The sequence below is a fragment of the Haemaphysalis longicornis genome, unplaced genomic scaffold (assembly GCF_048455015.1).
Source record: "Haemaphysalis longicornis isolate Haplotype H1 unplaced genomic scaffold, Haemaphysalis longicornis Haplotype H1 scaffold_1, whole genome shotgun sequence".
NCBI classification, from domain to species: Eukaryota; Metazoa; Arthropoda; class Arachnida; order Ixodida; family Ixodidae; genus Haemaphysalis; species Haemaphysalis longicornis.
In genome coordinates, this window is record NW_027526203.1 from 239997197 (window position 1) to 240010460 (window position 13264).

The following is a 13264-nucleotide window of genomic DNA, read 5'->3' on the forward strand; positions in this document are numbered from 1 at the left end:
CACCTAATGCGGCCAGTGGTTAGTCTAGGCGCTGTCCTTTTAGAATCAGTTTAAATTTTCCCGCTCCAGCGACATTGAGATTTTTGGCGGCGTTTTTTGCGAGCTGAGGTGCGTGTGTTTTTGAGGATGGGGTCGTGGCAGCTGCACTTGAGAAAAAAAGCATGCAGGTCGTGGTTAGGCTGCATTATCATAATATTTTTTTGTCAAAAGGCTCCTGGCAAGTCAAATACCAAATAATGGGGTCAGCTTTGTAATCCGACAGCGTTGAGAGGTGATAATTACTTGAAAATGGCCCCAGCTATTCACTAATGATATTTGGCTCGGACAAAGGGCAGCTTTATTCTCCCAAAGCTTATTTCTGATGGTCCCCCACATGTCTAGCAAGTGTGCCTGACATTTTCAACCAGTTTCCAGCAGTTTCGTTTTCGCATTGCGAAATTCATATTTGGCGCTACTACGCAGTTACCCAACTACAAGCTCATTTGCCATGGCGCCTCCGTTGCCCACTACTGCTCCTCAAAACAAGCATGCCGCTCGCGCTTCCACTTTATCTACACCTTGCTTCTGCAATAAGAGCTTCCGCTGAAATTTAAACGATAACACCAAGTCGTCGGGTATCAGTTCGGACGAGGAAAACGCTTCCAATTGGCCTTGAACACCGCTAGTTGTTCACCGGCCAGTTTCGGTTTCATACGAGGGTATTTCTGGAGGTCTAGTGTCGCTTCTTAGTAGTACTGTATATTCTGACAAAGTCTCCAACAGCCTTGTATTGGTTTCTTTTCGAAATTGTTAGGTGGCGCTGCAATGTAGTAGGATCGTGGTGCTGAACTCGCTTCACCTCCCGACGGCAGCTTGGTGAAAGCTTGCTGGGCATGATTCTAGCGCATCGTACCTTATTCCTGCAAGCAGGGCTACCATAGTGAGTCAGAACATGATAATAAACTGCAAATGAAAGTTCTGAATGATAAGTGATCATCAGAACGTCAACAAGCATCCACCAAAGAGTTTGGTTCTCAACTCCAAGCGGATTTTTGCACATCGCTTGCTTGCCTTCAATATTGTGCCGGTCATAATCATTGACAAGGTGTTTTTACATCACGTGGAGGCTAATTTGAGCCTTTAATAATGTCAAATCATCAGATTTCTTCTAGAGAACTATCCAAAATAGCAAAACTTGAAATAGAGGTTAAGCTTCACCACATGGCACGGGCACCACGTGGGCTAACATTTTCTTTTATATCTGACACATTGTACTGCGCAACTCAATTTTTTTTCTAGGATGGGTTTTTGAAATGTCTACCTACAAAAGGTATATTCTAAATTTTTTCTACTACTGGTGGTTTATTATACACAACTTACTTTTTTCTTATTTTCTTCGACGCGTGGACAAAAATTTCGAATTCGATAATTTTTTTCGGAATCATTATTTAGGAAAACATTATTAAAACTGGTGTCGTTGGAAAGCGCGTGGAATAATCTGCATTTTATGTCACTGCAATGTGTGCCTAACCAATATGTATAGCACAAAAAAATGTTTTGTTAGACCCTTCAAAATTGGTCCATTTCCCGCGGTAACGAAAGAGTTAAGAGGGTGACAGCTACAAGGGGGACAGTAACAACAAAGCCAGTGACAACAACAATGATGAGTGAATCTGAAAAGCTTCATTGTTAATAAATGTCATTGGCTGTTGTCACACTCACCTACCTGGCCGGCTTACATTCGAGGACATTATTTTATTATTGATAGATTTCAGGCCTTCCAAATTTAAGGGGCCAGCCACATTGCTCACACCAAGTTGGCCCTCTTAGGCTGAATAATAATGCTGTGTGTAATGATTTTAGCTAATCACATCAGGCTACCGTTGAGCATGCTCAAAAGGCTGTATCAGTTCGCTGATTGCTCTAAATCCCCACAGGTTGAGCTCTGAATTTATGGATTTTATTTTCAGTTTCTTTATGCTTAATCCCACTCCTCAGGCCCACTCCTTTTGGTTTATGACAAGGGATACTCAGGACACCGTTTTGATTTTTATGTGCAGGATACACTAAACCTACAGGATCAATGTGAGACGTGAGGACACACACATGCCAACAAAGGGACAAACTTGGTGACTGCAAAGCAAACAGATAAGGGAAAAAATTAAGCAGTCCACCCAGAAGACAATCCCCCATACAGCGCTTTTTAAGAAAAGGAACTCCATTAAATGTGCATGCATGGATTTTAATCCACAAGCAGCCACACCAGGTACTGACTAGGGATATGCCGCCTACAATATACTCGGACAGTTGGGTACCACAGCAGTGAAAACACCTCAAAGCTTATTAAACCACCCTTAACATTACGCGATGCAAAAAAACAGAAGAACTTAATGGTAGTAATTTGTGGGCCCAACCTCTAGTCAAGAGATCACACATGCATCGCACACTCACACTCCTTGTTTTTGCTAATCTGTTTATGAGTTACATGCACACCAATTATTCGCCCGAAAGTGAACCCGACTTTAGGTTAGCATGCACACCTTGCAAAAGAAAAAAAAGTAAATGTTTATAATGACGTGCTGTTTCTGGTGGCAGCACTGTTCTCCAACTTTGTAGCTTCATGCATGGAAATGTGTAAGAGTTCTTTCTGTCTAAAATTTGACCGAAAACTGCATCAGAATGACAGCAACTATACATAAAGCAAACGTCAGACCAGATGCTAGACTGCTGTTGAATGACACTCCCTATCTTGGTACTCCAATAGTGACCAACTTGTGATAGGTAATGTCAGCGAGGTACGTCTACACGCCTATAAAATATGGTTTGTTCTAGAAAAATTACAGTATACACAGAAAATAATTAGCTGTGCTGCTTTCCCCAATTGTGCGTAAATTTAAAAATCAAAATAAAGGAGCCGTCCTTGGTTTTCTTTAAGATTGGGGAGACAAATACTCTTCAAACAGGACAATAACACTGCACCAAAACATGTTGCAGTATTCTGTTCACACTGAAGTTATAATTGGCTAGGCTCATGTGTCGTGAGACTTGCCCCCATGCCATGCAGTATGTATCTGCTACTGTTTTTCTGAGCGTCTGTGTCCTACAGCACCACCAGGAACATTCAACCTTTTGACGCCTTCGAAAAGGGAAAGTTGTTTTTTTTTGCAATGTTTGCCTGAAGATCCACTCACAAAGCTATGCTTGTGGCCAAGACCAGGTGAGAAGTGCACATTTGCCGAAAGGAAAAGTTTTTCCAGTGTGTCAATTGCCGCAACTGACTCCATGTCAGGCAAGTACAGCCGGCAGATTTTTTAATATCGCGGGAGCGTTGACTGGCAGGGGGGTCAGCCTTATCACCGTAGAAAGTGGCAAAACGAGCGAGTGTATTTTGCCAACGCAGAATGCGTGCAGGTCGATGCTCTCGCGATGTCAAAAAAATTCGCCGGCTCTACAATGAAGGGAATGGATTGACCTTTGGACACTAATAAGTTGAAAACCCACTGCGGTGCACGGTCCATGCGCTTCAACAAAGAGGTGCCATCTGTCTTCACTAGGGATACATCATACAGCAACCATAGAAATAACTAATAAGCTAGTGCGCTTCTCCACAACGACACCCATGACACCAGCAGCACGAACCATCCTGAAAGACATCATGAGCGCGAGGACATATCGTGGTGCTAGGAAGAAAATCAGCACTGCTGGGCACCTGGCTGCTCGAGCTGCCTGATTTCCGTTGGGCAATCTTCATCGGGCAGCCCCGAGTATTCTTCAGTTATATATCACAGCGGCAAGGCAGACCACCCTTTTCTTTTTCCTAGTGCACTGTGCTGTGCTTGAGGTATGAACCTCCAAATTGAGTTGTGAACAGTTGTTATAACCATTTCAGTTCAATTTTAAGCTTATTTACATATGGTACGAGATACTTAAATATAAAAGGCTTGCTTTTTGAAGTAAATAATTAACAATCAAGGTCGCCTAGTAAATTACCAATCCTCCGTGCTATTAAATTTACTTGTGTCGAAAAGCCAAGACCTCCTGTTTCGGTACTTCACTAATGCTGTGACGGAAACCCTATAAAAAAATTTCACAATGGGCTATCGCACGCTAGGCATGTCTTAGCAAAAGTCACTGTTTTTTAGGCTTAAAACATACTGCAATTTTTACAAATTAAAAAAAAAAAAAAAAAACTACTGCCTCATTTAAGGGGGCACATGGGTCTTAGAGCTAAAATTTTTATTATTTGAGCTATTGCCATGAAAATTTGTAGGTTCATGTATTATGCTATGCTGATTTCAAATCTGACACCAGTTTTTGCACAAAGTGCAATGTTTTAATTTTAGGCTACTTTTATTGTTTACAGCTTTTGTCAAGTTTTTAGAAAAAATAGTTCTCTTGGTGGCTATAAATTTCATGCTGGTGAATTCAGGAAGAACTCGTGAGTGCAATAAAAGCAGCAGCATGTTCCTCTCTCTGCTAGTTCAAAAGTTATGAATGTGAAAAGTTAGTGTTCAAAAACTACCATTTTTTTGTCTAATTACTTTTGATAATAAAAAAATATCTTGATGCATAGGGCATTATCTAATGGTCTAGTTGCACTCACCAACTATTCAGTCACTAAAAAATACAAGAATGACCGAAATCTGATCAGTATTAGTGGAGATAAGGTTGTCAAACGACTACTCCAAGGCAAAAAAAGTCGAACTGAGAAAATCACAAAAAACGAAATGCAATGTTGTGAACACTTTATTTACATACATACACATCAAGGAATGCAGCCAAAAGCATCAAAATGCTCCTGGGGAGTAATTTTCATCAGGCTTTCCACGATGCCGGCGTCTTGCTGCAGAAACAAAAGAGGCCGAGGCTGCCCGCTTTCGCTCCGAGCTGGCAGCTCGTTGGGAGTCCTTCTCTTGAGCCCTCTGGCTGTCCTTGCAGTTTTGAGGCAACCGCAGCTCCCGAAGAATGCGCGACGACGCCTCCAGTGTGCCCGCATTGAACCGCATTACTGCTTCCGCAACTGCGGCTTCAACTGCAATGAGTGAGGCATGCCTGGTCTTCGGCATCAAAGACCAAATGACAGAGTGCAGCGCCTCGTTTGCATTTTGTGTTTTGCCTCTTTGGCATCTGCGGAGGAGTTCTTTGTCAGCAAGACGAGTGTACACGGGCAACAGTGCCTTGCTGACATGCTCTGGCAGGTTGTAGCTGTGTTTTGGAGGTTTCTCTACGTTTGCGATGGCGGCGTTGTGCTTGCACCATGAACCGGGGCCGCTCGGGCACAAGCCATGGTTCGGGCGCTCATCTGTTGAGGTTACGTGGTTGTAGGTTGCCATCACTGCGTCGTGCATCTGGTCCACGTTTCCTACATTAGCCTTCAGTGCCCGGCCGTAGTAGTTGCTGAGCTTAGTGATAAGGTCAGCCGTCAGTCGGCCTCTGCCACCTAGGCTTGCAGCACCATTTGCCTTCTGCTTCAGTAGGTTTCGCAGTTGACTGTTCATGCGTTTTTTTACGTGGTTTATGCAGTCTTCTTTTTGAACTAGAATGAAGCCATAGACCTGAGCTTTTTCTACTGCATTATAATGTTTGGAATCTCCATCGCAGAGCATCACGGTGTACCGCAGGCCGTATCGCTCAAGCGATCGCTGAAAAAGGATTAGGGCTGCTTCGACCTCCATTTGTCCTGCTTTAGAGTCCGTGTTTTTTTGGCAAACATGATTCGCTTGCCAAGCACTGTAGTCCGGGTCATCCTCTGGTGGTGCATTCTTGCAGCCGGCGCAGTAGTTGGACAGCACAGTGAAGTCTAGAACATATCCAGAAAAAAGTTCTATGACGGTCCCCACACCGATGTGTGACTGGTGCCCTCTCGTCATCCACGTCCCATCAAAGCAGATGGCGATGTTCCCAGGATTTCCGAAGTCCAATTCTTTATACAGCTCTTTTACGGCTGAGGCACAGTTCTTCATTACACCTTCAGCAGCCTGTGTAGCAGCAGGCTTCAGCTTCTGCTTTAGGTGCACCTGGTATGTCTTGTTGTGAAGGCCTCTGTGGGATATCCCCATGGTGGAAAAAAGGTCGTTCAAGGCTGTTTGACCGTTTCCTGTAGCTTGCACAGCACGAGCAGCGAGAATGTTTATCTCAAACGGAGTGCACTTGGCACTTCCTTCCACCCGCTGGGAGCTCCACTCGCGATCGACGTCACCGCAAACGGAGCAGCACAGGCGTAGCTCAACAGCGACACCGTACTCGCGAGGGCTCTTTTCAATCGACACATCACCCTTGCACACACGGCACACAGTTTTCTCCAGAAGTTTGTTGATAGCCGACAAGTCAACTATCGTGTAAGTCGGCGCCGATGCCGACGGCTCGGTGTTATCACTGCTACGGAGAGTCCGCAGCTTGCGCTCTGTGCCCGATACAGACGATAAGCCGGCTGTTATCGCCTCGGCTCGCTCATGAAGTCGTTGGCGATCGTCAGGAGTCATAAACGTCGTGTCAAGCCGCGTTCGCTGCTGCCGGCCGCTTTCACCAGAATCAGTCGAACAGCCGGCAGTCGCGCCGATGGCCGCCGCTCCGCCGACGGTCGCGTTGAGAGCCGCCGCTTCATCTGCCGCGGGTTGATGGTCGGTTGCGACGCCTGTTGAAGGTTCCCGAAGGCGTTCAGCTTGCTTGCAGCGTTCAGCTGCAAGCAAGGCGTTCAGCTTGCTCGTGTCAAGCCGCGTTCGCTACTGCCGGCCGCTTTCACCAGAATCAGTCGAACAGCCGGCGGTCGCGCCGACGGTCGCGTTGAGAGCCGCCGCTTCATCTGCCGCGGGTTGATGGTCGGTTGCGACGCCTGTTGAAGGTTCCCGAAGGCGTTCAGCTTGCTTGCAGCGTACCTTTTTGCGTTTTTTGCCGAATTTGTGAGCGCTGCGGAACTTTCGGTACGGTTTTGCCATGCTTCCCGTCCGACGGCTTTTCCAAAATGGCCGCGTTCAAGTTGAAAAAGATGGCCGTGCCTGATGACTAGACTAGGGCCAATGAGGAGCGCCCGTTTCACCACGTGACGAGCAGGGACCAATAGTAAAGGCGCATTTGACGTTTTGTTTTGTTCATTTTCCCGGCTAACAAAGCGGAGTCTACCGCGCCGCCCGAGTAGAAAAAAAAGAAGAAAGAAGGCGCTTTCGAACGCAACCAACATGGCGGCTCTACGCCGCGTCGTTCAAGGACGGCGCGCCGCTCAAAATCGGAGTTTTCGACGCCGCTTCGCGTCATTTTACAGCTAGAAACGTACCGTTATTCGTCATTTTCTAAATAACTACGTGGATTTGGGCATCAAAACTTTACCAAGAGGTAGAAAATGACTTCGCGAACGCGAATATCGCTAAATTGAAAAATGGGTTTTTTCGCGATTTTTCGGCTCCAAAGACCCGTGAGCCCCCTTAAAACACTTTCAGCTGTTTTGTTTCCTCACGTCTTCCAAATTGTATAAGCTCTTTGGCTTGTCTAGGTATATTCTGCAGACAAAACGGTGTGCAATTCTGCTGTGCCAAAGAACTACAGCAGGCAGGGACCCCCCTTCCAATAAAGAAGTGGGTTGTGTGGGAACTATTTATTACCCCTCCCCCCCCAACCCCCCTCCACCCCTCCACGCCCCACAGGGCTCCGGATTAATGCTGACCACTGGGGATCTTTAATGTGTGTCAAAATCTCGACACACAGACGTTTTTGCCTCTTGCCTGCATCTGAGAAGTGGCCACTGTGGCCGGAATTGAACCCGCGTCCTTGGTCTCAACAGCACAATGCCTTAGCCACTGTGCCCCAATGGCAGGTCCTTGAGTTTGAGTCAATAACATCCCTGTGGCCTGGAATAACAGCATGCGAGGCTTTTATACCGCTGAAACAACTCCACTCCTCGTGCTGCTGAGGGGGAAGCTGAAGCAAAAACTCCTGGAGTGAAAGGGGAGTAAAGAGCGCAACCGCTGGTGCGCCAACAGTGCAGCGGGAGTGGCGGCGTGAACATGTGCACCAGCTGTTGAAGGAAGGCAAAGAAGTGGCTATCAGGTCAAAGGGAAGCAACGGAGGAGTGGTGAACCAGGTGCATGCATACACGATGCTCAAGACGTGTACTTGAGCATCGCGCAAGCATTTCAGAGCAAATATGCAGGCACCCTGAAAGGAGTGTCACTCAGTGTGAGGCAGCTATGTACACCTGGTCTCATGGACTCTGGTGCTGCATTAGAGGAAGCCAGTTGGGTGACCCATTAGAAGGCGACAACAATAACTCACTCATCATCTGTGATCACCACGTGGCACTCGTCACAAACGCGCACGTCGAACTCGTAGCCCATGATGGGAATGCAGCTTCGGTTGGAGCTGCACTTGTCGCACACTGCCTTGCCACACTTGCGACAGTGGTGCTGGGAGTGAAAGGGGCAGGCAAAGAAGGAAAGAAGTGTGTGACACACTACACGTGGCTGACCCTGGTTGAGTGGGCAGCAGTTCCCAGCTTTAAGCACTGATCATGGCAGGCACAAAACATGATGAAAAGGAGATAAGCAGCAGCCTATGAACATCCTCCTCGTCCTAAGCAGCAAGTACTTTCACCCAAAAGATTCCCCTTTGTAAGCTGTTGAAGCGCGAAAATTCCCAAGCATTTTATGCACATTAATTTGAAAGCTCTTGAGGTTAACGAGGCAAAGCCGCAACGGAATTTCCACACACAAAGTTCTAATAAAGCTAGCTAAGGCATTTGTAGTGACCAACTGCACCAGACCACTGCCGCATAGCCTGGATTCAATGCAATGCATCTCAATGGGATGACTGAATTGAAAGCTTTCAAGAACCTTGATCCCAATCAAAGCAAACAACACCTCAAGAGTTGAATCGGGCCACATCTAATGTCACAGTCACAGACGTATCTACAAAGAAGTACAGAGAAAGCAAAAAACAAAAAAAGAAACTCCATCGCTATTCTTTCCCTTGTGCAATCTTATTCATCAGCCTTAAAAACAAAAGCTTTCATCTACTTTGGCTTTTGTATCTCAGCCTTCAATTTTGACAAGGAAGAAATGCACTGATACATTTTTCACAATGAGAACATACAGCGCAAGCATATTTTAAAGCATGACTGCTGCAGTAGTGTGAAGTAACCACCTATGTGAAGCACCCAGTGAGAAATGAATACTGAGAACCCACCAGCCAGGTTCTGCCGTAAGAGTACCATAAACTCACTACTACATCTTCTTGCAGCAAATACAGAGTATGCGCTACACAACTAAGTTGTTCTCATTATTATTTATAACTGCTAGAACCAAATATAAGGTGCAACTGTAACTTTCATGGGGAGTCAGTGCAGCAAATTTCCGCGGTTTACAGTTGAAAAGTACGGTGGCTGAATGAGGGAACTGAAAAGTGTGGCAGCTTCCCCTTCAGTCAAGCACTCCTCAGGGCCAAATGGTACAAGCTAATTTTAGGCTGAACTTGGTATTCTCAGCCCCTATCAACTTTGAGGGCTGCATAAAAGAGTGAACTGGCAAGAGGGAAAAACAACGCCGAAAGTTCAATGCAACGCAAAGCACTAATTGGAGTTTGTTAATCAAATGCTTCGTCGGTGTTGTCTACTGCACTCCCCTGACGTGCAGCAGAAATATTGTTGCAAAAACAGACAGATGCCTGAACATTACGCTCAGACAGCGCTGCCATGAACACGTGTGCGCAGGCCAGCGGCCCTTGGAACTTGGCTGTGCATTGCAAAGTGTGCAGATGCTGGGCTTTGTTAGAGTAGACGGAGGTCTAGTTCACATCGCCAATACAGCAAACGAGGGATATTAAGGAGGCATACTGCATGGCCTCGGGTAAACGCTCCCTCCCAATTGTTAGGCACATACGTGTGAAATTGCTCCTTTACAAAACTTGCCCTGACCCCTATAACTGCATAAACGCTAAGAAGTCTGCACATTAAGCCCGTGTGCAGTCCAGTCCACATGCCTCATTCATCGGCCTTTATATTGTGCATAATTTTCTGTTCTGGCCTTCACTGCCCTTTTCAGTGTTTTCTTTTTGTGTGCAGTTGCAGGTGGCACTCCAAAGAATAAGCAGTTGATAGTTTGCGCCTTGTCACTTGTGTTCTGCTTCCTTGTGTCTGTCCATGTTTTGTACAGCCTAAGCAGTGCAAAGTTTTCCAGCCTAAGCCTCCCCTTTCCCCTTGCCAGGAGGCATATTTCCAAACGCTTCACTGCACACCGCCCCACGTGACATGTCTTCACTCGATACAGAAAGTTAATTAAACGTGGTCATAGGCTGTGCCCCGAACCTAAGAAAGCTAAAACATACCAAATCGCCATTTATAACAAAAGCAACACAAAAAATTGAATTCTTCCACAATAAAAAAAATAATCGGGTTTCGTAAAAAAAAATTGCAATAAAAAAATTGAAGTAGACCCGCCGAGGCTCGAACCCAGGCCGTCAGTGCAAGTACCCAGAACTCTACCTCGAGGCCACAGAGCCTGAACAGCGGGATTGTTTTAGCAGTAGCTCAATAGAATAGCACTCACAGCAACATCACAGATGTCATGTGGGGCGTTGTGCGGCGCAGCGTAGCGTTTGGAAGCACGCCGCCAAGAGAGGCCCCCTGTCACGTTATGGTTGCTAAGACAGAGTACGGCACTATGGTTAGGGCGGCCATCGGTTGATGTACGGCTGGCGCGGTACAGGCCAATGCTGCTTAGACAGTGGACCAGGGAATTTAAGGATCAAGGAATTTAAGTAAGTTGCTTCGTGGTGCTTTTTTTTTTGTTGTTTAAATTTAGTATCATGGTGCATGTTTCTGCAAAATTCGCAGTGCACATGGCTGATGCAAGTGTGCACTGTGCCTTTTGGAGTGTTGACAAGAAGTAAACTGAGATGTGGTGCTTTAGTTGTGCCCACGTATGAGGCAAACTGAAAATTACCAGCAAAAAAAAAAAAAGATTTTTCTTTACATCTGTTTAGTCAACACAAATTTGCAAAGTTGGCACACATAGTAACCCATTTTCACAATGCAAAACTTTGCAGCAGAAAGGCATATACCCAATGGAATGTGTTGGATCGATTGATCGATTAACGCTGCGTAGGCGATGTGGCGCGCCGTAGTGGGGGGCTCTGAATTAATTTTGGAAACCTGGGGATCTTTAATGTGTGCCGAAATCTCCAACACACGGGCATTTTCGCTTTTAGCCTCCATCAGAAAAGCGACAATGGAATGTGTCACGTCCGTCCAGCAGTAGTTTTACAAGTACGTGTACCAAGTAACTAGCTAACCTTGCAGTACACATAAGTGATACCGCAATTTATCTTTCAAGTATAGTCTTAACTCTGCACCTGCACTGATATGATGTGGCTTGTGTGACGATATACTGTGTCCTGGGTCTGATCTGGCAAACTCAATCCTGTTTGTGCATCACCAGAATTTTTTTTTAAACTAATGCTGTGTTCGGGTGGTTCAAATCGAGCGCTCGACGTATGTTCGGTTGGTTGTCTCAGAGCGTCGTCCTCCACTCCGAGTGCCTCCGACTGCTCTGACTCCGAAGTGGGAGCGCCGCCGAAATCTGGAGGCGATCGGGTCACGTGACCCCAGCCGCCGCCGCCGCCGCTCGCCCGCTCGCCTGCCTAGTCTGTGGCGTTCGCTGAGGCCTAGCCAGGGGTTTGCTGTGGTAGTACGTTTTTGCTTCTCGTGCTGTTACTGAAGGCATCTCCGCATCATGTCGAAAGGGAGATGCCTATTGAGTGTAGGGGAACCGTCTCTGCTGCTTCTGCTGCTTGAACTCGACCGAGGAGGACAGCAGCTCAGACGACGACGACTCGCACGTTGACGCGGAAAAGTTCGCCGCATTGTTCGCTGCACCGCTTGCCGTGTTCAGAGTGCAGGAATATGTTCGCAACTTTGGCTTGGAGCTAACGCGTCCGATCTGGAGGTCGAAATTTGTTAAAACACGTAGTCTGGCCTGGTTGTTTGCAGTTGCCGTGTTGGCCGCGCCGCAGCGTCACGGTCGCGTGCTGCTCGATGCGCTCGATGATCGGGTTCGCGTTCGGTTGGGGAGCAGTGACTCTTGCTCGAATTGGGGGAAGCGGCGCATCGGCGCACTCCGAGTCGGAGTATCAGAGCGACCACCCGAATACAGCATAAAATAGCTCAAGCCTTACAGAAATAATGGTTCAGTATTTATTGTAAAGTGCTTGCTTCAATTGCGGGGAAAAAAAAGAAAAAACGACATGCCTATTGAGAGAATGTGTGTTTCACTGTATCCTTGACAATGTACTGATTTTGCTTTCTATAAAACTTGGACTGCAACAACACGGTGCTTGTGTGGCTGAATTGTTGACACACTGCACATGGCCATGGCGCCCCTGATCATATCACTGCCACACAGCCACACAGGCACGCATTTGGGGGCTGCACTTTTGATTTGCTGCTCTTTGCAGCTCTCATTCCAACCACCCTAATCAAAAGATCCCAAGAAATATTAGCCACGATTAAAAAAAATCTAAAATTTGGGCATTTAATGTGACGAAGCTACACCTGGGCTATGCATATATAACACGGCACAGCATAGTGGAGGGCTGCGAATTTATTTTGACCACCTGGGGATCTTCAACGTGCACCAAAATCTCGATATGCAAGCACTTTTGCTCTTTGCCTTCACCTGGAAAGCAACCACCTATAAGCCAGAGAGATGAAAGTGAAAGTGCGAAATGTAACCTGAAAATCTCTCCCTGATCACCAAGCAATTTAAGAGCAGTTTACAAAATTACATGCACCTCAGCACTAAGCAAACATTGTCCACACATGAACTTATTTATGTAGGGGCAGTGGAGCCGATTAACATAACCATCAATGCCCAGACCCACAACGTTAAGTGACTTACTCCACAGTAGCTAGCCAGATGTCAAAACAATCAAGGCTTGCAGCACAACGTAAGCAGGAAGGTTCCAAGAGTTGCCAGGGGGTAACCCGTCTTCCCACTCACCTGTCGGATCCCGATCGTTTTCTGGTCCACCATAGCCTTGATGTTCCAGAAGAACGGACGAGCACACCGTTGGCACGTGTCGCTCTCCCCCCACTCAGGAGTCTGGGCAGATAGCATGCGCACACCACATTCAGGGGCACTCCAGAAATCCTCGCATAACCGCGGACACACGTCAAAACATAACCTGACCAATCCTTGACCGAGGCAGGCAAGTTGCCGTGTGCCATGGTATGCTTGCATAGTGTTACCCTTTCAGTTAAAGGAGCCATGAAGAGATAACACAAGTTTGGTTCATTCAAAAG

At 46.7% G+C, this 13264-nt stretch overlaps 2 protein-coding genes across 2 annotated transcripts in view; both read right to left on the reverse strand.

Annotated features, from left to right (window-relative positions):
* Positions 1 to 13264, reverse strand: part of Wdfy2 (WD repeat and FYVE domain containing 2) — a 38988-nt gene that overhangs the window by 4753 nt on the left and 20971 nt on the right. Inside the window, exons 10-11 of the mRNA XM_077674921.1 lie at positions 12963 to 13064; positions 8245 to 8375 (exon numbers count right to left, since the gene is read on the reverse strand). Coding sequence (XP_077531047.1) covers positions 8245 to 8375; positions 12963 to 13064 — 233 coding nt within the window. The remainder of the gene's footprint in view (positions 1 to 8244; positions 8376 to 12962; positions 13065 to 13264) is intronic.
* On the reverse strand, positions 4187 to 6755 carry LOC144143104 (uncharacterized). The gene has a single exon (XM_077674914.1). It carries the CDS (start codon positions 6459 to 6461, stop codon positions 4767 to 4769), a length of 1695 nt encoding a protein of 564 aa, XP_077531040.1. The 5' UTR covers positions 6462 to 6755; the 3' UTR covers positions 4187 to 4766.